Genomic DNA, 26,466 nt, shown 5'->3' with positions numbered 1-26,466 from the left:
TAACATTTAAACCCGTGGGCTGCGAGTAACGCGGATGGCCCTCCACAAGGCGGCGGGCCTCACCCCACCACCTGAAGGCCTGAAGAGAACAAAGACTGACTTCCCCGGGGCAGACAGCCCTCAGGCTGGAACGGGAGCTCTGCCCTGAGTCTCCAGTCCGCTGGCCTCCCCATAAGATTTTGGACTTGACGAGCCTCCATCATCAGGTGAGCCAATTCCTTAAAATAAATCTCTCCACGCACACATCCTGCTGGTTCTGTTTCTCCGGAGAGCCCGGACACAGCATGTTTACTTAGGCAGAAAGGAGAGGTACCCAACCATCGAGGAGAGGCCTCTTCCCACGTGTGACTCCGCAACATCCCCACGAAACCAGGGACACGCGTGGATTTTCCCATAATTCCTCCCCTCAGCCCGGTGCACAGGGACAACAGACCCTTCCTCTGAAGGCCATCTCCTGGCGATCGGGGATGAGGCATCACCGTGGTGAGTTGCCTGTGGGAGGGAACCCGCATCCCTCTGGCTGGTAACCCTCAGTGGTTTTATTCCAAAAATTCATCAGACCTTGGTGTCCGAGCCTCCCCTCCCATTTTTTGAGGGTGAAGAGAAAAAACGCTCACCCATGTATTTTTTGAAGAGCTTGAGGAAGCAAGAGATCCGAAGGTGTCCTGGGGAAGGGACCTTCACTCATGATCTCGGAGTTGAGTGCAGATACTGTGATGTTTGATCCAAAACGTTCGATGGCGGAGAGGCGGCACGCAGGGCCCCCCCTGCGATGACTTCCCAGCAGAAAGGCCACTGTGCTGGCTGCACAGACTGAGGGGGGGGGGGGGCGCAGCTCCTTAGCAGCTCAGCCGCCAGGCCACGAAGGCCCACCCTAAGGCAGGCACAGCCAACATCGCCCGGGGTGAGGGGGCTTCTGCACACAGACAAGCCTGGCCCAGTGACAGAGAGGGCGCCAGGGCGAGGCCAGTGCATCCTGGGAGCGGACTGCACTGGCAAAGCTGTAGGGGAGCGGATCTGCACGCCCGCCCGTCCGGCGGGAAAAGGTCCCTCGACAGCAGGGAGAACGCGGTTTCCATGTCATTCCATAAGCAGTAACCAAAGACCACAGCAGCCACCGCAGGTGCCAACGGAGGGAGAGCTGGGTGTCGAGTTGCTACTGCTTTACAGGCAGGAGTCACACACGAGGGCACCCTGGGGCTTTCTCCAGGAAGCTGGCTTGTGCGTTCTGGGGGTGGGGTCCTTATAAAGAGGGGGTTTGGACACCACACGTGCAGAGAAAAGACCACGTGAGGATCTGGTTAAGAAGGTGGCCATCAGCCGAAACCGGTTTGGCTCAGTGGATAGAGCGTTGGTCTGAGTACCGAAAGGTCCCAGGTTCGATTCCGGTCAAGGGCATGTACCTTGGTTGCGGGCACATCCCCGGTAGGGGGTGTGCAGGAGGCAGCTGGTCGATGTTTCTCTCTCATCGATGTTTCTGGCTCTCTATCTCTCTCCCTTCCTCTCTGTAAAAAATCAAAATATATTTTTTAAAAAAAAAAAAAAGGTGACCATCAGCAAGCCAATGGGGGGCCTCCGCTGAGTTCCGGCAGGAGAAGTTGCCACAGTCTGAGGGCGGAGAGGGAGGGGGACGGCACAAACAGGTGTGTTGTATGGAGAGACTAAAAAAGATTTAAAAGAAATAAAAGATTTCACAAGGACACTGCTGGAACCGCTGACCCCTTGATCTCAGACTCTTGGCCTCCAGAACGTGAGAGAAACGTAGGCCGTTGGAGCCACCGGTCTGCGGCATGTTGTTACGGCAGCTGAGCAATAACAAACCACACCACTGCCCCATGGAAGGCTGCACACGGCACGTGTGCTTCTCTGCACGACCTTCCGGAGCCCACCAGGCGGCCCGGGAGCCGTGTGCCCCAGAAACAATGCCGTCCTAGAGAGCGCGGGGCGGGGGGGGGGGGGGGGGGGGGGGAGCAGGCAGGGCCAGGATGCACAGGGAGCCGGCAGCCTCACTAACCAAAACGGCAGGTCCAGGCCGCCCGACCAGGACCCCGGAGAGCCGAGGGGCCCACCCGCAAGGGCCTCCCACCGTGTCCCGCCTGCCGGCTTCACGTCGGTGCCTCCCACGTCCTAGCCCAGGTTTCCACCAGGAAAGTGGGCACCATGCCGCATTGTCTTCTGGGGGCATCTACATGCCTACACAGGTCCCATACCCAGGAAGCAGTCATGGCCCTCTATTAGGATTCAATCGGCAACCCCCCAATGTTCCCGGACATCCTCAGGAGAGATGCCAGAGTCCCAGCCTGAAGACTCAAAATGCACCAGGTGTCAGCAAAAGCAGCCCCAGTCCCACGCCGCCTCCTGCGAGCTGCCTTCTGCGGGCAGTGCAGACATCTGTCCACGGGTTTCGATTTCGGGCCAGAAATGAGGCCACATGAGCAGGGGCAGTGTCCCCAGGGCCTGGGACAGCGCCTGGGAATGCTCACTGTGACCAGCAAAAGTCTCGTGATCAGAGTCACTCCTTGGGGTTAAGGCATGGAAGACCCCTGTTGGATACGTCACGGAGGGGCTGTACATAGTAAGACACCACCAGCCGTTAACGCCTCTCGGTGACTTCGTCAGAGCAGCCTCAGAGCGCCCTCAGCCCCTGGGGGACCAGGATGGGCAGCTGAGTTCCGGTGGGAGGAGGAGCCACGCAGTCTGAGGGCACAGAGGGAGGGGGACAGCACAGACGGGTGTGCTGAATGGGGAGACGTGGGCCACAAAAAGAATACAGGATTTCACAAGGATGCCGCTGGACAACGCAGAACCAGCCAGACATCAGTCACCTTTTGTTCGGGGGGCCAGATCGTGAACGCGAGGGCCAGGCCCGTTGGCAGACACACACACACACACACACACACACACACACACGTCCAGCTGGGCGTGCCGAAGGGACTTGGTGTCCCGGAGCTGGCCTTGGCCTGGGGCCACGAGGCTGGGTGTGCAGGGATGACTACACAGCCAGACACTCACCTGCCCCAGGAAAGGGGACAGTGGCTGGAGCGATTGGCACTCAAGGGGTGGGGCTACCCCCATGCTCTCGGCCAATCCGCTGTCCGCTGGCCCCAGACACCACTGGGGGGCAGTCAGAGACATTCTGGGGGGAGCAGGGAGACAACAGGGTCACGTGACAACAGCTAAGCATGGGGGCGGCCTCGGCCTGTCCACCACGGGCCGGGTCCAGGGCACACAGGCCGGCAGGGGAGCCCGAGAGAGGGCGGCTGTCTGGCCACCCACGGTCCGGGAGGGGGCGGGGGCGGAGGGGGGGAGGCCGTGTGGCTCAGCACGGGGAGGACGACATCTGGTCGTAGTCGGGGCACTTGAGCAAGGCCGGGTAGTTGCTGTTCATGGGCAGCGAGGCGTCGCTGGAGAGGTCGGAGGGGCTGCGGCCGCGGACCCAGGCGTCGGGGTGCAGGAACTGGCCCGAGTAGTCGGAGCAGTTGCTCAGGCGCGGGCGGTAGAAGCCGGGGTGAGGCCGGTACATGTCCTCGGCGGTGTACCTCTTCATGAACAGGTACACGGACATCACCCCCGCGCTCTGCGGAGAGAGGGGGGGCAGAGCTCACCGCTGGGGGCCCGGCGCCCATGGGCTGCGTGGGCAGTGCCCCCCGCCCCACCCCACCCAGCCTGCGGGGGCGTTACCTCCGTTAAGAGGAAGGAGATGGCGGCGAAGGCGAAGGACCAGCCGTACTTGTAGCTGAAGTAGGTGTCCGGGTCCTTGGTCCGGTTGAGCATCTCGTCGTTGATGCTGGAGATGTACAGCACCAGGCCCACCACCAGCGAGAGGCCTGGGGCAGGGCGGGCGCCGCTCAGAGAAGGGCCGAGGGGTGCGGAGGGGGCACCCACCTCCCCTGGGGGGGTTCGGGGCGAGAGCCGGGGCCTCAGGGCGACAACGCACCCGCTTTGGAGGTCAGAGAGAGCAGGGGCGCTCCTCCCGCCACCCTGCTCAGCTCAGACCGTCCCCTCCCGGAAGGCAGAGCTGCGGTAAGACGGCTCCCGCCTCCGTTTGGTTTGCAAGCTTAGTTTGGGGCGGTGAACACACGATGCGATACACAGATGACGTGTGATGGAAGTGTACCCCTGAAACCTATGTCATTTCATGAGCCAATGTCACCCCAATAAATTCAAATAATAATTTAAAAAAAAAAGGAAGAAAACAAGTGCCCTGGCCGGCCGCCTCCCGAGCCACGGTAAGCCCACCGGTTCTCGCCCTCCTGCCCGCTAGGATCGCCTGTCAGACGTGGATGCCTGCCCCGCCTGTGGACACCCTGAGTCCCCCATGGGCCTCATGGGAAGGATGGGGGAGAGTCACGGAGCCAGCAGGGGGCTCTGGCTAAACCGAGGGATATGGCAGGCCCCCTTGGCAGAGGCAGCGGCCTCCGCTTCCTGTCTCCATTGGGGAGGAACAGCATCCTGGTGGAGGCCACGTGGCCCCTGGTCTGCCCAGCCCACCTGACCCCCGGGTGTGGCCTGTTGAGACGGTTGGGCGAGAGGCAGGAGCGTTTGTCCAGATCCTGGCAATCATGGGGCCCAAACTCCTGGGGCCGTTGTGCCAATGGCTGCCTCAGGCACCGGGCCCATCAGTTAGTGACGGTGATCGAATCAGGACATAACTAACTACTCTGTTTTGAGCTCTTCAGGTTCAATTCCACTTATGTGATTAACCTAGGGCCTCCCGAAGGATGACTGTTCAAGGAAAGTCAACGATTCAAGACTTCCTTGGCGCTTAACGTGTGTGTAGAGGCCCAGGGGACCCTGTCCATTGCTATCATCACAACCACTTCCCTGGGCCCGACTCTCCTCCCACAGCCACTGCTGGAGCATCTCGGGTGCCTCAGAGCTCCGGAGTAGCCTCAGCACCGCCAGCTTCATAGAGAGGGCAAGAGCTTCCCCCGGGGCCTGCCTCTTGGACGAGGTGGCAGCATCACCTGCAGGGGGCGGGCTGAGCTCGCTGCAGGTGCCCGGTGAATACGTGCTGGATGGCTGGGCAGACGGGCAGAGGAATGAATGGCTTCACGGATGGAAGGATGGCCTTCCCGGGGCAGAGCTGTGGAGGAGCCAGAGGCCCGGGTGCATGGAAACAACACGCTTACCTGAGAGGATGAAGAAGATGCCGGAGACAAAGGCCAGGATGGTCCTGTGGGGGCGGATGTGTCCGATGTTGCTCAGGATAAACCCGATGAACATGAAGAAGAGACTGACCAGAGGGAACGGGGTGGCCGAGCGAATCATTTCTGACGGAGGGCACAAAGGGACTCTGTCAGCCTCCCGGGGCCTTCCTCGCTGCCTACCCTCCTCGGGAGAGCCTTCCTGGCAGTGACTGCCAGCTGGGCCCCAGAGCCGCACCTGCAGGCGCTCCCCGGGCTGCGGTGGCCTGGGACCTCCCAGGGCTTTGTCCCTTAGCCCTTGGCCTGTGGAGTCTGTGCTAATCCAGGGGGAATTGTACTGCAAGTACCAGCTCTGGGGGGACAAGGCCCGGAGGTCAGTCTTATTGGGGGCCAGAGGGCTTGCTCCCTGAGTACTATGGTCTGAATGACTGTCCCCAAATTCATATGTGATGGCATCAAGAGGTGGGGCCTTTGGGAGGTGCTGAGGTCACGAGGGTGGGGCCCTCACACAGGGGATTAGTGCCCTTATAGAATGGGGCCCCACAGAGCTCCCTCACCCCTCCTGCCGTATGAGGACACAGCAAGCGGGCCCCTCACCAGAACGGACCCTGCTAGAGCCTTGATCGTGGACTCCTGGACTCCAGAACCGAGAGAAAGACACCTCCGATGTTTATCAGCTCCCTGATCTGTGGTATTGTGCTCTAGCAGCCTATCTAGACTAAGGTGCTGGGTACGGATGCCCTGCCACTTGCCTGGGTCACAGAACTGGGACATTTCGAAACCTGTCACCACCCCTGGATCAATAATCGACAGTAAGTCCCAGTGAGCTCAGGCCAGCACCACCCGCTGAGTCTGAGGACCTTAGCTCCGAGAAATAAGCGGCCCCCGGTCCCTCCCCTCCGCCCGGCTCTGCCCGCCTGGCCAGGGCCCGGGCTGGGAAGTGGGAGGCACCTACTCAGGACGTTGACGGTGGACTCGGACGTCAGCTGGCTGTTCATGGGCATCACGTACTCTATGGTGAAGCAGCGGCCGCGCTCCTCACCTGGGAAGACGGAGATGGTTACCTCTCCGGGTCCTTCCGGGTCCTTCCGGGAGGCGGTGTGCAGGACCACCCTCCCTGGAAGCCGGTGGATGCAGCGACGTTGGATCAAGGGGACCCATTCGCCTCCCGAGCCTCCATTCCCTCGTGGGCAGGGCGGGGACAGTAACCAGTCCATGTGGAACACGGAGATCGGGGACACCCTGGCTCAGGCGCCGAGGGCACGTCCAGCCCTGAGCTCACCAGCCTCCCTCAGCCTGGAGGCCACATCCCCTTCCGGGGGGGAGGGCCCAGGTCCCGGGAGACGAGAGGACTTGCTCAAACGGACACTACACGCCAGGCCCCGGGTGGGGGTGGGTCCTGGTGGCCGCAGGGACACGGCCCGGGTTCGGGAGGATTGTCCGGGGGAACCGCCTCCTTTCGGCGGGGCCTCTCCCCCCAACGTGGGCGGGGGGCTCTGGGGCAGGCTTTCGGGAGGGGCTGCCTGCCACCGGCGCCCTTACCTGCGAGGAAGCAGACGCGCCACAGGCCCGAGTGCAGGGACATCCTGACCTCCGTGCTCTGGTTCTGGGGCAGGACCACGCCCTCCTCCAGGTACAGCCAGTAGTCCGTGCTGACGGCGATGCCCAGGAGGCCCAGGCCGCACACGGCGAACACGCTGCTCAGCAGGGTCAGCGCCTTCCTCCCGCAGGCGCTCATCTTCCTGGACGGACGGACGGACGGATGGACGAACGGACGGACGGACGGTCAGGTGGGCGGCCTGCGGCCTGGTCCCGCCAGCGGGGAGCGGGCTCTGGGGACAGACAGGAGAGAGGCTGGGCACCGGGGAGGCCCCGATGAGGGGCCGTAGCTAAAGCGAACCCCGCCTGGCTGAGCTGGTGAGGGCAGACCAACAGGCCGGCTCCCTGGACACCAGGCCACTGGTCAGAGGCGCCACCCTCTTCCTCCCCCAGCCAGGAACTCACAGCTTTGTTGCCAGGATACAAAGGGCCACCTTGTCCTCTGTGGGAGTCCCCCCGGCTAGATAACGCGATTCATTCATTCATTCATTCATTCACCCGTGGTGCCCAACATGGGAGATGAAAAGACTGTCCTTGACCTTGAAGACGTCCCACCTAGAAGGACCAAGGCACCACACAGCAACGCACGCAGCTCGACGGGGGATCTGCCCGAGAGCTCCGGTGCAGGAGGAGGGGTGAGGGTGAGCCGTGCCGGGGCTTCTCGTGTGGAGGACTCTGGGGGTCCCGCACCCCGGCAGAGCCGCGGCATCCGGCAGGGGAGCGGCCGCAGCCTCGGGAACGGGCAGAGGGCAGGGCAGGCTCTGGGGAAGGACCCTGCCTCCTGGGCTGCGATCAGGGACAGTTCTAGGTCGGTGGCCGGCAAACTCATGAGTCCACAGAGCCAAACATCAACAGCGCAACAGTTGAGATTTCTTTTGAGAGCCACAATTTTTTAGAACTTAAACTCTACAGGTAAGCACATGGTTATTCACGTAATGAGGGTACGTGGTATTTTGTGGAAGAGCCACACTCAAGGGGCCAAAGAGCCGCATGTGGCTCGCGAGCCGCAGTTTGCCGACCACTGTTCTAGGTCAACGGAGGTCAAGGAGCCACAGCACAGGCCAAGGTCAAGGGGCCGCCTACACCCACCGCGTGAGGAGCCGTCTGACTCTTGCCTGCTCAGTATCGGCAGGAGCCAGCTCTGAGCCAGCCAGAGAGACGCCCCGGGTCTGTTCACGGTGCCAGCGCCAGGCACGGGGCTCGGAGCGGGGAGCCCGAGGAATAAGGCAGATGGATGCTGACCTGCGCCCCCTTCCCCCCATTTCCTCACGGAGCCCACAGCCCAGCGCAGGGCTCTGAACACCGGCCGCCGGAGAATCACCAGGGAGCGCCCGGCAATGCCCGCCTGGGCCCTGGGCGCCCCTCCCAGCCACTCGGGTGCCGCCGGGCTTTCCGAGGGCTCCCGGGACCCTGACGTGCGGCCCAGGCGGTGACCTTGCCCCTCGCCGGGCCACAGCATCACCCGGGAGCTGGTTAGACGTGCGGCCGCTTTGTAACTAGAATCCGCGATGTAACAAGATCCAGGTGAGCGTGCACCTGCTCAGGTCTCAGAACCCTGCCAAGCAGGGAAGCCAGGACGTGAGGAGCCCAGAGGAAGGTCTCCGAGGGGGGAGCTGGAGGGGACGGGCAGAGGGTGGGGCCTGGGCGCTCGGCGCGCCTCACCTAAGCAGCCACATTGCAGAAGCGTCGACCCTTCGCCATAACGCACAGCCGGGAATGCTGAGACAGGACGCTGATGTTCCGGAGCGGCGGTGCCAGCAGCTGAGCCGGGAGACGGAGACACCGGCGGTGACCAGGGGTCCCAGGCAGGGCTTGGGGTGATGCCTCGGCTGAGGCACAGGCGCACCCTGGCTGAGCCAGCGGGAAAGGGACACAAGCCACACTCGCCTGGGAAGCGCTGCCTCTGGGCCTTGGACAATCTCACCGCACAGTCGTAGGTTCAGGCCTCGGAGGGTGCGTTTAGCTGCACTCATTCCGGTGTTTCCCAAGCGTGTCTGTCCACACAGTGGCGTCTGGTTCTGCGGACCCATTAGGGAACGAGGCTGTCCCCCAGGAAGAATGACAGGGCCTGCCCTGCCCCCTCCGAGCCCCCCCAAAGCTGCTGGGAGATGACATGGCACAGCAGCCAGGCCAGGGCTTGGGAAATGGCCAGCCCGGCGCTGGCGGAAGGCTTGTTAGTCGGCAGCGATGGGCAGATAAGCCCGCGTTCCTGTAAGGCGGCCGGATTGGGCTTCTGAAATATGACAGCCAGCAACCGGCCTGAGCTGAGCGCCGATTGTAATGATAATCTTGGCAGCGAGACAACAAAAACCTTGGCTCTTGCGGGCTTGGGGAGATGAAAGTGGAGAGGAGATTGGATCTGAATCCCCAAACGCAAGAAATAAAAGCAGCGGCCGGAGATGACCCGCCGGGCTCTGTCACGGCCCAGCACGAAGCCGGAGGGAGCTTGGGGAAGGGGACAGTCCCAGCGTGGGTGGCACACTCGGAACTCGGCCCGCAGGGAACAGTAACACGACGATTCACCACACACGTGTCGTTATGCTCTGTTGCGAGATAATTATTTACAAACAAATAACGTCAGGGCCTCACAACGCCCCCGTAGGTGGGTAGAGTTAGCCCCCTGTGTGGGTCAGAAAGCGGAGGCTCAAAGACGGTGAGTAGCCTGCAGGACAGTCCCAGGTGGTGGCAGACGGTGGACTGAAGCCTAGGTCTCGTCCCACAGTGCATGCCCTGGCCCCACCATCGCCCACGGAAGACATAAACGGTGCCGGAGGTGTGGGGTGCAGTGACACATCCCCGGGGGTCATAGGGATCTAGAACCGTGTGTGATGCGATAGCGGGAAGACGGTCTTTGAAAACGGCCAGGGGTCACCGAAGGGCTGTTTCTTTTTGTTTTGTCAGTCCTCATCTGAGGGTATTTTTTTTCCATTGCTTTTCAGAGAGAGAAAGAAGGGAAAGGGTGGGGGGAGAGGGAGAAGGAGAGAGAGCAGGAGAAGGAGAGAGAAAGGGAGAAGGAGAGAGAGGGAGAGAGGGATGGAAAGAGAGATAGAAATAAAGATAGAGAGATATAGGGAGAGAGAAAGGGATTAGAAGAGAGAGGGAGAGAGGGATGGAAAGATAGAGATAAAGATAGAGAGATATAGGGAGAGAGAAAGGGAGAAGAAGAGAGAGGGAGAGAGAGATGGAAAGAGAGATAGAGATAAAGATAGAGAGATATAGGGAGAGAGAAAGGGAGAAGAAGAGAGAGGGAGAGAGAGATGGAAAGAGAGATAGAGATAAAGATAGAGAGATATAGGGAGAGAGAAAGGGAGAAGAAGAGAGAGGGAGAGAGGGATGGAAAGAGAGATAGAGATAAAGATAGAGAGATATAGGGAGAGAGAAAGGGAGAAGAAGAGAGAGGGAGAGAGGGATGGAAAGAGAGATAGAGATAAAGATAGAGAGGTATAGGGAGAGAGAAAGGGAGAAGAAGAGAGAGGGAGAGAGGGATGGAAAGAGAGATAGAGATAAAGATAGAGAGATAAAGGGAGAGAGAAAGGGAGAGAGACACATTGACTGGTTGCCTCCCACAGGCACCTCCCCTGGGGCAGGGAGTAAACCCTAAGCCCAGGTGTGTGCCCTGGACCAGGAATCAAACCCGAGACCCTCGGGTGCATAGGCCAGCACTTTAACCACTGAGCATCACCGGCCAAAGCGAAGGGCTCTTTCTCGATCCTCCTGGGCTTCCTCTGGGCGGTCCCCGGCCAGATCCTCTCCCGCGCCTCCTGGAGGTGCTCTCCGACTCGGCATTCCTGATCCGAAAACCACCCTGCAGGGCGGGCAGGCTCCCATTTCTCCCAGACCACACGCAGGAACGCCCGGGTCCAGAGGGAAGAAGGGTCCCCGGAGGGACAAGAGTGTGAGCGGGCCCCGGTGGGTGCTGGTCCCGTGCGTTCCTCCCTGCGCCGCGGGGAGAGGCAGCAGGCAGCGATGACAGGGACCTGCCCGGCCCCATGCTGCAAACCCCGCTCCTGGCTTCTTCATCCACCGCCTTCCTGACTTTCTTCCGATGCAACTGCATCCTTGGCTCCCCTCCACCCTGCCCCCCGCCCGTGTCTTCCGTCGGTGGGAGCAGGGATGGGGGCCCCTTGGAGACGCCGACTGGTCTGGGGTGAATTTCCAGTTCCCACATCATGAGGCTTCGGTCCACGTCTTTGCTTTTACGTGGTTGCTTCTTCCCCCACGAGCCCCATCTGTAAGGTGACCAGACGTCCTGCTTTTTAACAATTTGTCCCGCGGCGTAAAAAATCGGGACTTTTTTAAAACGCCGCGGGACGCGGAACAAATTGTTAAAATCGGGACTGTCCCGCCAAAAGCGGGACGTCTGGTCACCTTACCCATCCGCCACCTACCAGGTTCATGTGGACTTTCTGACGGGGAAGGCAGGCAGGTGCTGTTTAGACGCTGCTGCCACCAGAGCAGATGTTCACGGGACACGCAATAATACAGGAGTGAAGCCAGAGGGAAAGCCACGTGTCTCACAGGAACCCCGCTGGGGGAAAACCGTAAGCCGGTAAACCAGAGCGTGGGCGGTGGTGGACGCTTCCCGGTCACGGATATTTGATTTTCTTTATCACATTCCTGTGCTTGGCAAAGCCGCTAAGAAAACGTACTATTTCTATACCCAGAGAGGACAACGAAGACGAAAGCCATCAATTCAGGGATCTGCTGCCCTCAGGCAGGTGCGGGGCCCAGGCTCACCACGGGGCGGGAGCTGCTGAGAGGCCGAGAAGTGGAAACATGGCAGCTTTGAGCCTTTTTTTTTTTTTTTAATATATATATATATTTTATTGATTGTTTACAGAGAGAAAGAGGGAGGGATAGAGAGTTAGAAACATCGATGAGAGATAATCAGTGATCAGCTGCCTCTTGCACATCCCCCACTGGGGATGTGCCCGCAACCAAGATACATGCCCTTGACCAGAATCGAACCTGGGACCCTTCAGTCCACAGGCTGATGCTCTATCCACTGAGCCAAACCGGTTTCGGCGCAGCTTTGAGCCTTTTACGATGATTACCTGGGTACATTACCTCCACATATTAGCTTGCTAATGACCAGGAATTAACAGTTGCTAATTATCACCCGAGACTAGAAATTACAGAGAAAGGTCTCATGGAGAATTAAGTCACAGACAGCACGTTTCCCTGCCCCCGAGCCAGTAACCAGAGGCCTTCAGTGACGTGCCTCGCTGCTCTGTGGCAGGGGAGGGTACAGGTGTGCGTGGGAGCCCAGTGACGGGGCTGGACAGTGGTTGAACTGGAGAGAAGGAGAAAGAGAAGGACAGTCCAATGCAGAATGCTGACCTCAGCTTCCTACGGGCTCGGAGAAACCTGCTCCTGTGAGCTGGTTGGTCTAGGGACTCAGTGTCAGCCTGGCCAGCTCCCAGCAGGACGAGCCAGGGACCGTCAGCCCCCGGTGGTCATGTGGCCCTGCCTGCTGTCCACCGTGCTGAAAGCCGTTGCATTCTGGGTGGCTAGAAAGGGACCACGAGTTCCTTGACTGACACTCCTCCCATTGAGAGGTGGGGTCCGAGCACATCCCCTCCCCTTCCGTCTAGGCAAGTGTGGGACTGCTTCGACCAATAGCGTGCACTGAAATGATGCCATGTGACTCTGAGGCTGGGTCATAAAAGGAGGTGCGGTTCCCACCTGCTTCTCTCCTGAGCTCCCTCTTGGGGAACCCAGCCCCCATGTAAGAAGTCCGGCGCCCCCCGAGATTGCTGGGCCTTAGAGCAGGGTTCTCAGACTCATCCCCACTGATACCTGGGGCTGGACACTTCTTTATTGCATGTGGTGTCATGGGGGAGCAGGATGTCAGCCATGCTGCTGCCTCTGACCCCTGGCTGCGGGGAGCCCCCCAGCTGTAATAAACAGACATGTTCCTCTGGTGGAAAGCCCCGCTGGGCTACCAGCCAACAGCCAGAATCAGCCGTCAGCCACTGGGCCCGTGTGTCTACTGATCATCCACATAATCAATACGCTTTTATTAGTTTCATAGAGAGGACGGGAGAGAGGGGTAGAAACACCAATGATGGGGGAGAATCACGGATTGGCTGCCTCCTGCAGGCCTCCCCCTGGGGATCGAGCCTGCAACCCGGCCGTGTGCCCTGACCGGGAATCACACCAGCGACCTCTGGGTGCATAGGTCGGGGCTCAGCCCCTGAGCCGGGCCGGGGCCAGCACCACATTCCCGTCCGATACCCTCCCGGCCAACTCACATCATGGTTACGTTTCTACAGAGGAACCCGAGGATGAAGACACGGGGCCACCCAGCTCACAGCGACAGAGTGGATCAGCCCAGGCTCTGTGCTTCCCCCGCCCCCCGGGCAGCCACGGAGGAGGCCAGCCCTCGCTGCTTCCCCGTCAGCGACATTCAACAAACCTGCCTCCTCTCCTCCGCAGCACGGAGGCGGGATTGTGAGGTTGGACATTATCCTTAACCAGGGGCATAGATGATGTAAAATAGAACTAAGGAGCCCTAAGACCATTCCATAAATCTATGCGTTTGAGCAAACCTGTCTGTACCGTGCGCCTTCTGTCCTTCTGACCTGTGAAGCCCACCAATCCCTGCCCGGCCATCAGCCACGAGCGGTACAGGCCCCCCCTGAGTCACCATCGGGGACACCCGCAGCCCAAGGCATGCAGCAGCAGATGTCCGCCCGGCCCCTGCCACCGGCCCCAGGGAGAGCAGCCGCCCCCAGTTCCACCCCAGCACAAAAGCGCTTTTATTCTGCAGCAGTGTTTGCTTTCCAAAAGGCAGCGTCGCACGCTTCCTTCTTCCCCTCAGCCCCACTTGCACACCACCCCGCCGCCTTCTGTGACGTGAAGTCTTAAACGCCGGCAATTAGAAGCCTCCCCTGCAGCTGCCTCCTGGCCCCGCCTCCCGCCTCTCGCCTCCCGCCTCCCGCCCCGGCCAGCAGTGCTCCCGCCCCCCCCCCCCCCCCCCCCCCCGGCCTAGGAGAGCCAGCGAGAAATGGAAAACGACTTCCTCCCTGTGTCTCCGTGTGTGACAGGAACAGTGTTCAGGCTCGATCTGATTGTGGTGACAGGGGCCATCTATCAGATCCGGGCCGCGGGAGCCGGCAGGCGGGCGGGCTGGAAGAGCGACCTGCGGCCTGGCCTGGCCTTTCCCGGGACCCTGGCTCAGGGTCTGCGGCTTCTCCCGGCCCTTCTGTCTCCCCGGCTCCTGCCAGTTGGTGTTTATTGGGTCAGGAGGACTCGGTGCCAGGAACTGTTCTAAGCGATGGACACGCATTAATTCACTGAATCCCCGAAACAGCCCTGCGGTTGTGATTAAACGCAGACGGCGCTGGTACCTCCTTCCAAGGGGCGAGAGGATTAAAGGAACCAACACGTGTAACCAGCTTAAGACAGGGGCTCCGGCCCGGTGCCCAGTGCACGCACACAGTCATCTCTACTGGGGTCACTATCTCCACTTTACCGATCGGGGGCGGGGGGGGGGGGGGGGGTTCCTCCACCATTAGGCCAAGGTCACCAGCCAGAAAGTGGCGGGGCTGGGATGGGAAGCCAGCAATCTGCCCCTTTCCCTGCAGAGCAGAACTGCCTCTTGTGCATCCCGAGAAGCGGCAGTCGGTCCGACAGGGTGCTGAGCTCATCACCGTGGAAACTCTGGCTTCCGGGGAGCCGAGATTCCTGACGGCCGAAGGGAAAACGCTGACCTAATTTTGCCCGCCCTCCGCAGCCTCCTGCTGGAGAGAACAGGGCTGCAGGCTTCCTGCTCTTGTCTGCTTGGCCCTTGGATCACTCGGGGGTGGGGGGATGGGGGGATGACGGACACACCAGGTATTTTTCACATGAAACAGCGCATGAGGAGGAGGCCTGGGAGGGAGGAGCAAGGAGCCAAGCCTTCCGGCTGGACCCTGAGACCCTCCTCCACGCATGGAGTTGGTACTTGTGTTTCAAGAGAGACGTTTCTGTTGCGCCTATCTTTCCTTCGGGGAGGAGGGACGGGAGCCTGGGAGGGAAATGGGCCTGGAAGGCGCTGGAGGCCAGCTGGGAGCCTGCAGGACGCACCCCCTGCCCCAGAGAATTGCTGAGACAGGAGGGCTCTGGGGAGCTGATGGATCGATGGGGCCTGGCCAGGTTACAATGTGGCGGACCTGCCTCTATAAATATTTCCTGTCCGCCAGTTCCTGCCTCCAGCACATCCGGCCATAACTCAGGCTCTGATGGTCCGCAACACACGCCCGGGCCTCCCCTCTCTCTACCCCTGAGGCCCTGCCCCTCTGAGCCCCGAGCCCTGGGCCAGACAGACAGCCGGCCGGGAGGCTGTGGGTCCAGGAGCAACGCCCGCAAGCCCAGGGTCCAGCCCTCCCAACGCCAGTGCAAACAAGAAGACGAGGTGCTGGCCACTCAGGGGAGAGCTTGGACAAGGGCCCCTGTGTTCATATTCATGAGCGAGACGGACCTATAATTTTTTTCCACTATCCTGTATAGTTTCATCATCAAGGTTATATCAGAACCACAATGAGATACCGTTACACACATACTAGAATGGCTAAAAGGAAAGAGATTGACAATAGTAAGTGTTGACAAAGATTTGGAGAAACTGGCACTCTCATGCATTGCTGGAGGCAATGCAAAACGACACAGCTGCTTTCGAAGGCAGTTTGCAGCTTCTTGTGAAGTTCCACAGGCCCTTGTCACGCAAACCCAGCAATCCCACTGTCAGGTGGGTCTCAGCAGCAACTTCTGGCCCAAGGCCACAACCGTTTCAGGCTTGAGCTACTATGGCCGTATCTGGGCCCAGTACCTCCTGGTCCTCCTTGGTGGCATGGCAGTTCACCTGCTCAGGGCTCTGGGTTTGAGGGAAGACTTGCTTCAGTCTTTCTTAAGAGTCAGCTGTGGATTTTAAAACCCCCTTACGTGCTGGTAGGCGAATGGGTGTGCATTAGCTGAGTTCACACTGTTGCTGAAACTGGATATGTCTAATGCAGTCCCTACTTTTCACCCCTTCCCCTTCCCTAGTGGTGGTACCAGAAATCTCTAACCCCCCTCCCCCGGCATTCTGGAGAGGGTTGGGGGGAGGAGAGACCGCCTTTTTCTAGGCTTCTGAATTTCCAAATGTGCCATAACCAGCACAAACTATTTCCCCAATGGGGGGTGTGTGCACATATGTGTGCGTTCGTGTGTGCATACACATTATAAACTCTAATTTAAAAATTAACAAAAGGTGATCTGTATCTGTATCTGTATCTGTATCTGTATCTGTATCCATATCAAACTTTCTGAAACCAGAGCAGCCTCAGGGAGAGGGCGGCTGCCAGTGAATTCCCTCTGCTCTCCGGGATGGCCCTCCCTGCTCCTTCCTGGGTAGGCGCCAGCCGGCAGGCTTTGGCCACGCTCTATTTTTACTTCCATTATTTAACCGGGTCCAATACACACGGCTAAGTGGGGCGCTCGCTCCATAGCTGAGTGGACGATGGCCCTCCGTCTGCAAAGGTGCGAGTCACACGGAGCTCCGCAGGCGGCGAAGGGTGGGGGTGGGGTGGGCGTGTCCTCAGGGCCCCTCCCCCTGTCAGTCTCAGTCCGGGGCGGAGAGAGCGGGCACGGGGCTGCCAAGGGGGGAACGCAGGAGTGAGTGAAGCAAGCGGTGTCCAGTCCACGTGCAGCCTGCTCTCAGGAGCTGAGCGGCTCACGGGGCTGGAGGCGGGCTATCGACTTGCTTTCTCACCCAAATGGGCTTGTTTACCATTCACGGAACTCAGATCCTGGCCAGACTGGCTGGGAGCTGTCCTGAGACCCGCCTCCTGGTGGACGAAGGGGCTTTATTCTTCTACCTCATCCTCTTTCTTGGTCATTTGATTCTAGACCTTCACAGTGACCTAAACGGCGCCTTCTGACCATGGACCCCACGAAGGTTGCACAGCCAGGGCCTAGAAAGCAATGGGGTGAGTCATCAGATGCGCTCGCTGATGGACCTCACTGACCTTGACCTTTGGCGTCCACAATGCTTTACCCTGGGTCCTTTCAGCCCAGCCCAGGAGTGGCATGACCTTATGGATGGCACGACCCATTCTGCAAGTGAGGAAGCCGAGGCTGGGACAGGCGTCCTGCCCAGGGGGCTGGGGCGGGACCTGAACTTGGCTCCCGAGGCTGAGTCCTCACCTGTTTCAGCCCCTTGTCCCTGCGGGGAGGCAGGCGCTCTCCCAGGCGGGCCCCTGGGTCAGACTCCAGGGCGGCCACTCAGCCAGGAAGTGTGATTCCCAGCTCTTGGGTCAGGGGGCACCCTGGGCTGCTCCGTGCTGGATCTGCCCCTCCCCAGGGTAGGAGGCGGGGCGGGAGGGCTGCTGCTTTCTCTCTGCTCCAGAGGGAGCCTCCCTCCTCGGCCGCCTCCACCCCCTCCCCCGCATCCCTCTCCCGGTGCGTCCACAGGCCCATCAGGTGACGAGTGTGCCTCATTCCTCCCACAACAACACATCCATCCGGAGGGAGACAGGCCCTCCGCCCGGGGGGAGGCAGAGGAGAGGGAGCCCGGGAAATCCATACCGGAGGACCTGCCGCTGCACCGTGCCTCCCGCCACGGTTCCCCTGCAGAGGCAGGGCCGCACTTTATTCTAATCGGACCCAGCGGTGCCCCCTCATGGCTGCTGGCACTTGGCTTGACAACGGGCCTTCAGTCAATGCGCACGGGGCCACCCATTTAGCTGACGTGGATGCCCGGGCTCCCTCTGCACACAGCGCGGGGGCCGGACCAGCAGGGTCCGAGCAGAGGTTACCAAGTGGGGGGCGGGAGGGATGTGGGAGAAGGTCAAAGGGGAAACCAGGGCCCCAACCACCGCCCCAACCTCATCTCTCCTGCACACAAAGAGATTCCTGCTTGCCTCGGGCTTAACTACCTTTAAAGCTGAGCTGAAACCCCAGTGGTGCAAACAGCATCCTCAGCCGGGAGCACTTCAGCCTGAATTTACACAGCCTGTCCTCACGGGGGACCTCACAGCACCTGTCTCCCTCGGGGACACGGCGAGGCACGCATGAGGCGACGCTTGCACAGGTCCCAGCCCACTCCTGTGCTGTCACCCATCAGCCGCTGCTCAAGCCCTGCTCTGGTGAGTGAGCCACACAGGGCTCCACAGGGCTCCGGGCACACGGCAGCCGCCCCCCTTGAGTTTCCGGAAGTGTGCTGTGGGAGGGGGTGAGGGGGGTATAAGGTAAGGTGACCAGACGTCCCGTGTCCCGCAGCGTTTTAAAGAAGTCCCGATTTTAAAACGCCGGGGGGCGTGGGACAAATTGTTCAAAATCGGGACTGTCCTGCCAAAAGCGGGACATCTGGTCACCTTAGTATCAGGGGTCCAGGGGAGCCTGGAAATCTGGAGCAATGCCCTGCAGGAAGGTTGCAGAGAGGGGCAGCGTGAGGGTGCAGAGGGCCAAGCGGGGCCCGGCAGGAGGCCAAGCCCAGCCCCTGCCCTCAGGAAACCTCATGCACAGGGGCTGAGCCCCCCGCCGGGCGCCCTGCCCTCCGTCCGTGAACTCGGGGCAGCGATGCCATGTGCGCTGGAAGGGGGGCCGGCCTTGGTGCGATGCGCCTGCCAGCCCCGGAGCCCCTGGCGTGCTCCTTCTGCAGAGCGGGCGAGGCTGGCGGGGGCAGCTCGGGCCTCCGGGATGAGAGGTGGAGTGAAGGTCACCCAGCAGGGAGCAGCGGCTATTCTGGGACCAAGGGAGGTGCACACAGGAAGTCACCTGCTCCCCGGGCAGCGGCTGGGGCGTGTCCATGTGTCACCCCGTGGGGGAGGCAGAGTTCCTGGCCGGTGACACCCACGGCCCAGGAGGGTGCCCCCTCCCCCCCTCCACGGTGGGGCCTCTGTTTGGAGGACAGGCCGTGATGGGTGGTGGAGTACCAGGGGCAGTCGGGAGCCAGAATGAGTGGGGTTCTGTGAACCCCGAGCCTCGGACACCGGAGCCTGGACGAGGAGGTCGGCAGCCTAGAGTAAAGAGGTGACCAGACGTCTCGATTTTTAACAATTTGTCCCGCGGCGTTTTAAAAAAGTCCCGATTTTTGGAAAAAAATTGGGACTTTTTATTTATTTATTTATTTATTTATTTATTTTATTTATTTTGTACAGAGAGAAAAGGAGAGGGATAGAGAGTTAGAAACATCGATGAGAGAGAGTCATCAATCAGCTGCCTCTTGCACACCCCCTATTGGGGATGTGCCCGCAACCAAGATACATGCCCTTGACCGGAATCGAACCCAGGACCCTTCAGTCCCCAAGCCAAAGCTCTATCCATTGAGCCAAAATGGTCCCGGCAAAAATCCGGACTTTTTTAAAACGCCGAGGGACGCGGGACAAATTGTTAAAAATCGGGACGTCTGGTCCCCTTAGCCTAGAGGGCAGAGCCTCTGGCTCTGTACCACCAGCCTTGTGGTCGTGGAAAGGTGCCTAACTGCCCCTAAAGCACAGGTGACCATGGTTGGAAGGCTTTCAGGAAACCCGAGTTTTGGTGAGAACGTGGGGAGCTCGGTGCGGGGAGGGTAAGGGTGCTGTGGGGGACCGTTTGGGTGGTGGCGTAGTAAGTTACTCATCATCACTCTGTGAGCCAGCGATTCGGCTCCTAGGGACGAACCTGAAACACCTGCCAATAAGGCTTAAAACAAACACTTGAACTTGGACGTCCACAGCAGCATGATGTGTACCAGCGGGAAGTGGAAATAACACCAGTGCCCACGGACCAAGGAACGGATGAACACCTGTGGCATAGCCACACCACGGAGTATTATTCGGCCGTCAAAAAGGAAGGAAGCACCCATACGGGCTGCAGCGTGGGTGAGCCCGGAAAATCCAATGCCGAGTGGAAAAGCCCACCCGCTGGGATTCCGCCGATACGCGACGCCCGGCACAGGGAACTGCATCGGGACCGGAAGCGGACGGGTGGCTGCAGGGCCGCGGCGGGGAAGGGGTGGGGAGTGACTGCGGAAAACGTCCAGGAAAACGTCCAGGAACGGGAGCAGCGACGCTGGCACAACATCTGAATGCACCAAATGCCGCTGCATTGTATACAGTATGGAGGATGGCTAAAATAGTAGATTTTACGTTGTATTTTTACCGCAGTAAAAACCCCAACAGATTGCATTTATTTATAGCAGAGAATGTGATTCACCGCAATTTAAGGAGCGCGTACAACAAAGTATGCATGTAAGCCGTGATGGGATAGCTGGGGAGGCAGCAGGGAGGGGGTGGGGTGGGGGTGGGAGTAGGGGTAGGGGTCTGGGTGTGGGTGGGGGTAGGGGTGGGGGTGGGGTGAGGGTGGAGAAACACGCGTGTGAGGTGCTTGGACACAAAGTCACTGCTCCGTGAACTCCCGCTTCCCTCCCAACGGCTCCTCACGTGTTCTCTTGTGGAGCTTGCCTGGCTTGGGCATCCCACCATCCATCAGATGGCAAACGGACAAGGACACACCAACGGGGCAGATACACACGCCTCCCGAGGGGCCTCCTACACTCCCGGCACACACTCCACACCCGTGTGCCCACAGTCCCGGCACTTCCTTCCTGGGCGCCCCCATCACTGCGGTCCCTCCCAGGCAGACTCCCCGCGCACGGAGGAATGAAGGGGTTCGACTGGCCATGACCGAGGGGGTGTCTGCAGGCCTCAGCTCTCCGGGGTAACTTTTAAACCCACATTCCCAGCTGAGAACCTATTGCTGACGTGTATCACTTGGGAAGTGAGACCCTGGCACTGGGCCCATTGACACCCCCCACCCCTTTCGGGTCTCAGGGCGCAGGGGCCACAGAGTCTTGGTCTGTGCTGCGGTCCCTGTCCTGGTCCAGCGCACTGATCTGTAGCTCCGCCCGCCCAGCCCCCAGGAGAGGCCGGGCCAGCCTCCTGGGAGGGACGGGCAGCGAGGCAGAGGCTGGAGGAGAGCGGTTCTTCCTCCTGGGCTCTGGGACCGGAGAGGAGAGGGAGCCTTGAACTTCCCGTGACCTCCCGAGAGACTGGCCTCGAGCTCACCAGATGGCACTGCTGCCGCTCAGCGAATAGATGCGCAAATCCAGGACAGCGCCTGTGGCTGGGGGAAACGGGGTGCTGCCGCCCTCTGCCGCCTGCTGGCACGAGTGTATGGAGAGGGAGGAGGGGTGGCACAGGCGGCAGGGGTGGCACAGGCGGCAGGGGTGGCACGGGCGGCGGGGGTGGCACAGGCGGACAGTACACCATCCTATAAAGACCGTGTGAAAACCAGAGTCTGGAGGACTGTGACTGGTCCAGGTCACACACTGCCTCCGAGCGACTGAGCCGGGACCTGGCGCGCTTCTGTGCGGCTGCAAGTCCACATTCAGGGGGTGTCAGGAGAGCATGGCTGCTCCAGCCCATGTCCCACCGGCATCCCCCCAAGTGGCCGGCCCTCTGCGCCTGGAACAGACGTACGGAAACAACTGCTTTCAGGGCTGCTGTGAGCGCGTGGACAGCCCCTGGAGGGTGTTGCACCTGGCGGTGTGCCCTGGCCTCGGGGAAAGCGGAGTCCTCACTGTGGCCTCCTGTCACCTGATGGGGCTCTTCAGAGCCTGGACTGTCCCCACCGGCCTCACCACACCCACCTCCTGCTGCTTCCTTAACTGCCTCCCCCTGCCGCCGCTGGGAGGCCCTGCCCCCAGATCTGTGTGCGCCTCCCTCCCCTCCCTGCCTCCCTCCTTCTCCTGTTCTCTGCTCAAATGTCACCTACAGAAAAGGCCCCTTTGAAAATGGCGTCCACCCCCACCCCCACCGGCCTTGTCACGGGGCAGCGTCCGTTGCAGGTCCCTCTCTAGCAAGCGAATTGCTCATCTCCAGCTGGTGATGCTTACTCCTGGGGAAGAGCAGTGCATTGTCTCTTTGGTTCACAGCTGCATTCCCCATGGTTCGCAGCAGCAGGTGACCTCACCCCCAGGGCGCATGGGGCCAGTCTGGAGACATTCTCGGTTGTCGCAGTGGGAGGACTGGTGTTGCCGACACCCCACAATGCACAGGACAGCCCCCGCCCCAAAAGAATTATCCGACCCCAAATGCCAACAGTGCCACAGTCGTGTGCCCTTTACTCACAACAGTAGCCGGCGGGTATACAGTAGGCGCGCATACGTGCTGTGAGGGCAGAAGGAGGAGCTGCTGCCATGTCATCGTTGTCATTATTTAAGGACGGGGATGGGTGAGAGTAACCTTTAAGAATGGCGGGCAGTGGGGAGCTCATGGCCAGAGGTCACACGGGTCTGAGCTCTGCCCTCAGCAGCACCGGGACGGGCCGCCACCTGCTCACCGCCGGGCCTGGACGAGCCCATTTTTTCCGGTCCCCCCACAGCTCCAGCCCGAGCTACGCAGCCTGCCCCTCCCCTCCCCTCCCAGCCTGCCTGCGGGCCCCCTGAGCAGGGCCTGTCAGTCCTCACCCCACAAACCCCGGAGTGAGGCACCCCCTACACAGTCTTTGGGGGTGACTCGGGCAGCCCCTCACAGCCCGGGAGCTGCAGGTCTGAGGGAATTCGGGCGTGGTTGCTCTTTCCCAGGACGGGCAGTGGGAGGGCTGTGGGTGCTCAGAAAGGCATGGTGCTCAGCCCAGCCTTCTGCTGACCTAACAGCTCTCCACGGCAGCTGCCTGCCCGCGAACACCACCTATGGGCTCCTTGCAGCTCCGCGTGGCATGGTCCCGGACGGGAGGGCAGCGCAGGAAGGAAGGATGGGCCTAGATCGCCTCCAGAAATAGGCTGCCGAAGCCCCCCCAGCCACTGGAAGCCTCTGGAAGCCTCTATCAACACCTGCACACTCAGCAGGCTGCCCAGCCCACACTCCCAGCAGGAACCCCATGTGAGGTTCACAGCTTTCCCCGCCTGCTGCCCCCCCCCCCCTTATCCCTCACGCCTTTCCTCCCCCCGGGGCCCTCCTTGGGCCCCCAGCTGGGCCGTCTCTGTGAACTCTGAGGCTGGGAAACCACGTTCCCGCTCCTCTGCCCTCTGCCTCTCCCCTGAAGCTTTTAAACCAGGCATCAGCGAGCAGCTGACACAACCGAGTGCAAGGCCAGGAGCCAAAGGCACGAGTCTCTAGCGGTGGGATGCTGGGCAGCAGACGGCCAGGTCTGGGGGAACAGGATGATGCCCGGGGGCAGGGCTGGTCCTGGGGCTCCTGCAGTCACAGGCAGCTGGCCTCGATGCTGCCAGGGCAACTGGCTGACCCCAGACCCGGGAGGAATAAAACCGCAGGCTGGTGCCCCGTGACCCCCTGGGAACGAGTGTGCGTGTGTGTGTGTGTGTGTTGGGGTAGGGGGGTCTATGGGGAAGGCCCAGGCTGGAGCCCTGAGGCAGAAATGCCAACTCCCCCAGAGGCAGGGCTTGGTGGAGACTGGGTTCCCAGCCTCCCCCCCCCCCTTCCCCTGGGACTCCAAGCCCCACCTGTGCGCTACCCTGACAGACCTTCACCGGCTCCTCCACCCAGGATGGCACGAGGGTCCCAGCCGCAGGACCACCTCCCTCAGGGGCAGTGTCGGCGTCAGGCAGGGCAGGAGGAAGCAGAGACACCTGCCCTGGACGCCCCCAGTGAGCTGGACACGACATCCGTGTGCTCGCTGCACACAGCACCCCGGCCCCACGCTACACATGAGGACACCGAGTCCCGTTGCCGGTGCCCAGCGTGGTTGCAGCCCGTTTCCCACCAGGACAGAAGGCTGCCGGCAGCCAGGTGTAGACCATCCAGCCGATTCTCCCCTCCTCCCTCCCCTTCCCCACCTCAGCCCCAGGTCATAGGCCCGGACTCACAACCTGAGAATGGCCCGGCTCTCACAAGCCAGATGCTCGCTGGCGGGGCCGTGGGTGCAGCCCATCGGGATGCCAGGGTCCTCACAAACCGGACACGTGTGGGCAGGGCGGCCTGGCTCCGCCCCACCCCTCGGGGCACCCGCTACCTTCCGCATGCCAGACGGAGGCAGACGCTGGGGGTGGGGGTGTCTCAGGCGCAGCGACAGATTTCACCCTTTCTAGGACCTGGCTCTGGAACGGGGTGTCCCCAGCCACCTCCAGCTGCCACGTCAGTGGGAAAGCGAGACACAGGCAGGGCGTCGCTGGCAGACTCTGGAGGCAGGCTGGCTGTCCTGTCAGCAGAAAGATGCCACCAACCTGCCACCAAGGTGCCTGAGGTCCTGAACCCAGAGGGATCCAGGCCAAAGTCGCCCCTCGCCCACCTCCAGGACGGTCTGGGATGTTCACTCATCAAGCCCTGGGGTTTAGGGAGATGGGGAGCCGCCTGAGGCGGGGTCTGGAGCGTGGGCCCATCTCCGGTTCCGGACTGCGCGGAGCAGGAGCGGGCACAGGGCAGCTGGAGGGAGTGTGACATGTCACATTGGGGGACCTTGTCCTGAGACCCGCTGGCATCTGGCCAAGTGGGCGGATCCCTTTCCTCCTCTGAACATCAGCTTCTCCAACCACAGAAGGGGACGGAGTGCCCAGCAGGCTCCCGGGGCCAGAGGAGAGCGTGGCTACCCCCAGCCCGGGGGCAGCACCCTGAGGGTGGCCAGGCTCCTCCCTCCCAGCCAGGTTCCTGGACTCTTCCAGCCCCAGAAAGTGACAATCTGGTGGTCATCGGCCCCAGGAAGTGATCTTTTGGCTTCATTCATAAAATGTCACCAAACTGCATCTTCATCGAGGGCCCGATGAGGAGGGGAGCGGAGTGCGGGATGGAGTCACTAACGACTGGAGAGAGCAGTGCATCGGCCTCGGAAGCCCCACGGCCGCCGCCCGGCTCCCCCGCGCGCCCCTCTCTGCTCCGGGGCCCCCGCAGGGACCCTTCCTCCCGCCCGGCCGGACCCATGCACCCTCCGTCCCCGCAGCCGGGCGGCAGGAGCGCGGGGCAGGGGGCGGGGGCGGCCGGACCCGCTGGGGGAGAGGCCCCCGGGCGGGCGGGCAGCGGTGGATTCCACCTGCGCAGACAGCCCAGCGCAACAGGTGCGGGGGCTCGCCCTCCGCAGTCCGGCAATCCCCGCAGCCCCTCCGTCCGCCCGGGGGTCTGTCCGCCTGCAGCTCGGGAGCGGCCACAAGCACCGCCAGCGGCGTCGCCAAGAGGAGCGTCGCCGCCTCCGTGCACTTCACACGCTCCCCCCGCAGCCCCGCCCGCGCCGCCCCGACCCCCGCCCAGCCCTGGCGGTGCGGGGAGGGGGCGGGGGCGCAGGGGACGGCAGAGCCTCCGGGTCCCCGGGCTCCTACCTCGCTGGAGCGGCCGCGACCCGATTCGGGTGCAATGCCCACGCCGGTGCCTCGTCTGGGCGGCGGGCACCGCGCGAGGTTCCCCCGGCGCCCGTCCTCCGGTCCCGCCGAGCAGCTCCGCGCCCGCGACAGTGGCTGCAGCCTCCGCGCCGCCGGCGGCCAACTCCGCGAGCGAGGGCGGCCCGGGGGCGGGGCCTGCCGGGCTGTGGGCGGGGCCTTGGCGGCCCGGGGGCGGGGCAGGGGCCGGGGCGGCCCGGGGGCGGGGCCTCCGGTCTCCATGTCACCTGTCACCGCGGGCTTTTGGACCCTGCGGAAGCCGCGCTCCTTCCCTGAAGAGGAGCACCTCTGGGGGAAGCGCCTGAGCAGGCTTAGCTCAGCCTTGGGTCACACTTACCTTCCAATTCCAGCTGTTACTGCTGCTGCGGCTCAGTAATAACAATCACCACCACAACAATGCCACTCAGTCTTTACTGAGCATTGACTGTGCACTGGGCACTGTGCAAAGCGCTCCCCATGGGTTAGGTCAACAATCCCATTTTGCAGAGGAGGCACAGAGCAGTGCCTCCGTGGAGTGATGGGCCCGTTGCCTGCGGGGGGCCTTACGAGGTGGGTGGTTGAGAGAAACAGAGCAGTAGCTAGTGCTGCAGGACACACAGCTGGAACATAGCAGAGTCGGGATTGAAGCTCAGGTCCCTGTGGCTCCAGGATCTGTTCTTTCAAAGCCTCACCATGTTTTCTGTCCTTGTGGTGTTTAGCAAATGGCCCCTTAAAGGCAGAAGGCCTGCCACACAGTAGGTGTGCAGTTAACACTTATTGAATGAATGACTGTTGAATGAAAGCATTTAAGGTGAAACAACCAAAAACAGTAAAAAAGCAAACCCCCAAACCAAAACAACGAAAACAAAAAACTAACGCTGGTGAGGCTGTATCAGTGGTGTGAAAAGATGAAAAATGGGCATAGCAGCCAGGAGATTGTATCATCTCAAGGTCTGAACTTAACATTCCCAGCAAAGGAGACGCTGCCCTGGGACCGAGGTCAGCAGCCATGTCCTCAGGCAGCTGCAGAGTGAGTTTGGGGGTGAGCAGACCGAGGCTGAGTATGAGGGGGGGGGTGCGCTGGGGCAGTGGGCACCCTCCCTCGTGGCTGAGGGAGGGATGTGAGATGCCCACTTGCTGCCCAAGCTCCCTCTGATCTGTGTGATGCAGTTCTCCAGGGCAGTGGAGTGATGGGCCCGTTGCCTGCGGGGGGCCTTACGAGGTGGGTGGTTGAGAGAAAAAGAGTTGCGATTTGATGGACGAGGGTTTTCAACCTGATTCTGCTTCTGACACTGTGTGGCCTTGGACAGGTTCCTTAGCCTCTCTGAACTTTCGCCTCTTCCTCCATACCCAGGGCTGCCTTTATGGGCACGTGACGTAAGCACACAGCCCTGCCTTCAGAAAGGCGGTATGCTTAGTTTCATGATCTGCTTTTGCCATCCTAAAATTTTAAATCGTTTTTGAACACGGTGCTGC

The 26,466-nt window shown here is 61.1% G+C and overlaps 1 protein-coding gene across 1 annotated transcript; it reads right to left on the bottom strand.

Annotated features, from left to right (window-relative positions):
- Window positions 1–248: 248 nt before the first annotated feature.
- Window positions 249–25,102, bottom strand: CACNG5 (calcium voltage-gated channel auxiliary subunit gamma 5). The gene is made up of 6 exons (XM_084864168.1): window positions 24,955–25,102; window positions 6,690–6,979; window positions 6,103–6,189; window positions 5,133–5,273; window positions 3,682–3,827; window positions 249–3,577 (listed from the first exon to the last, which is right to left on the bottom strand). The coding sequence occupies exons 2-6, from the start codon at window positions 6,883–6,885 to the stop codon at window positions 3,320–3,322; spliced, it is 828 nt and encodes a 275-aa protein (XP_084720294.1). The 5' UTR covers window positions 6,886–6,979; window positions 24,955–25,102; the 3' UTR covers window positions 249–3,319.
- Window positions 25,103–26,466: the final 1,364 nt, after the last annotated feature.

This window comes from Pipistrellus hanaki, assembly GCF_964339955.1.
Source record: "Pipistrellus hanaki genome assembly, chromosome: 16".
NCBI classification, from domain to species: Eukaryota; Metazoa; Chordata; class Mammalia; order Chiroptera; family Vespertilionidae; genus Pipistrellus; species Pipistrellus hanaki.
The sequence above is the reverse complement of the archived record's forward strand: the minus strand, read 5'-3'. Positions and strand labels throughout refer to the sequence as shown.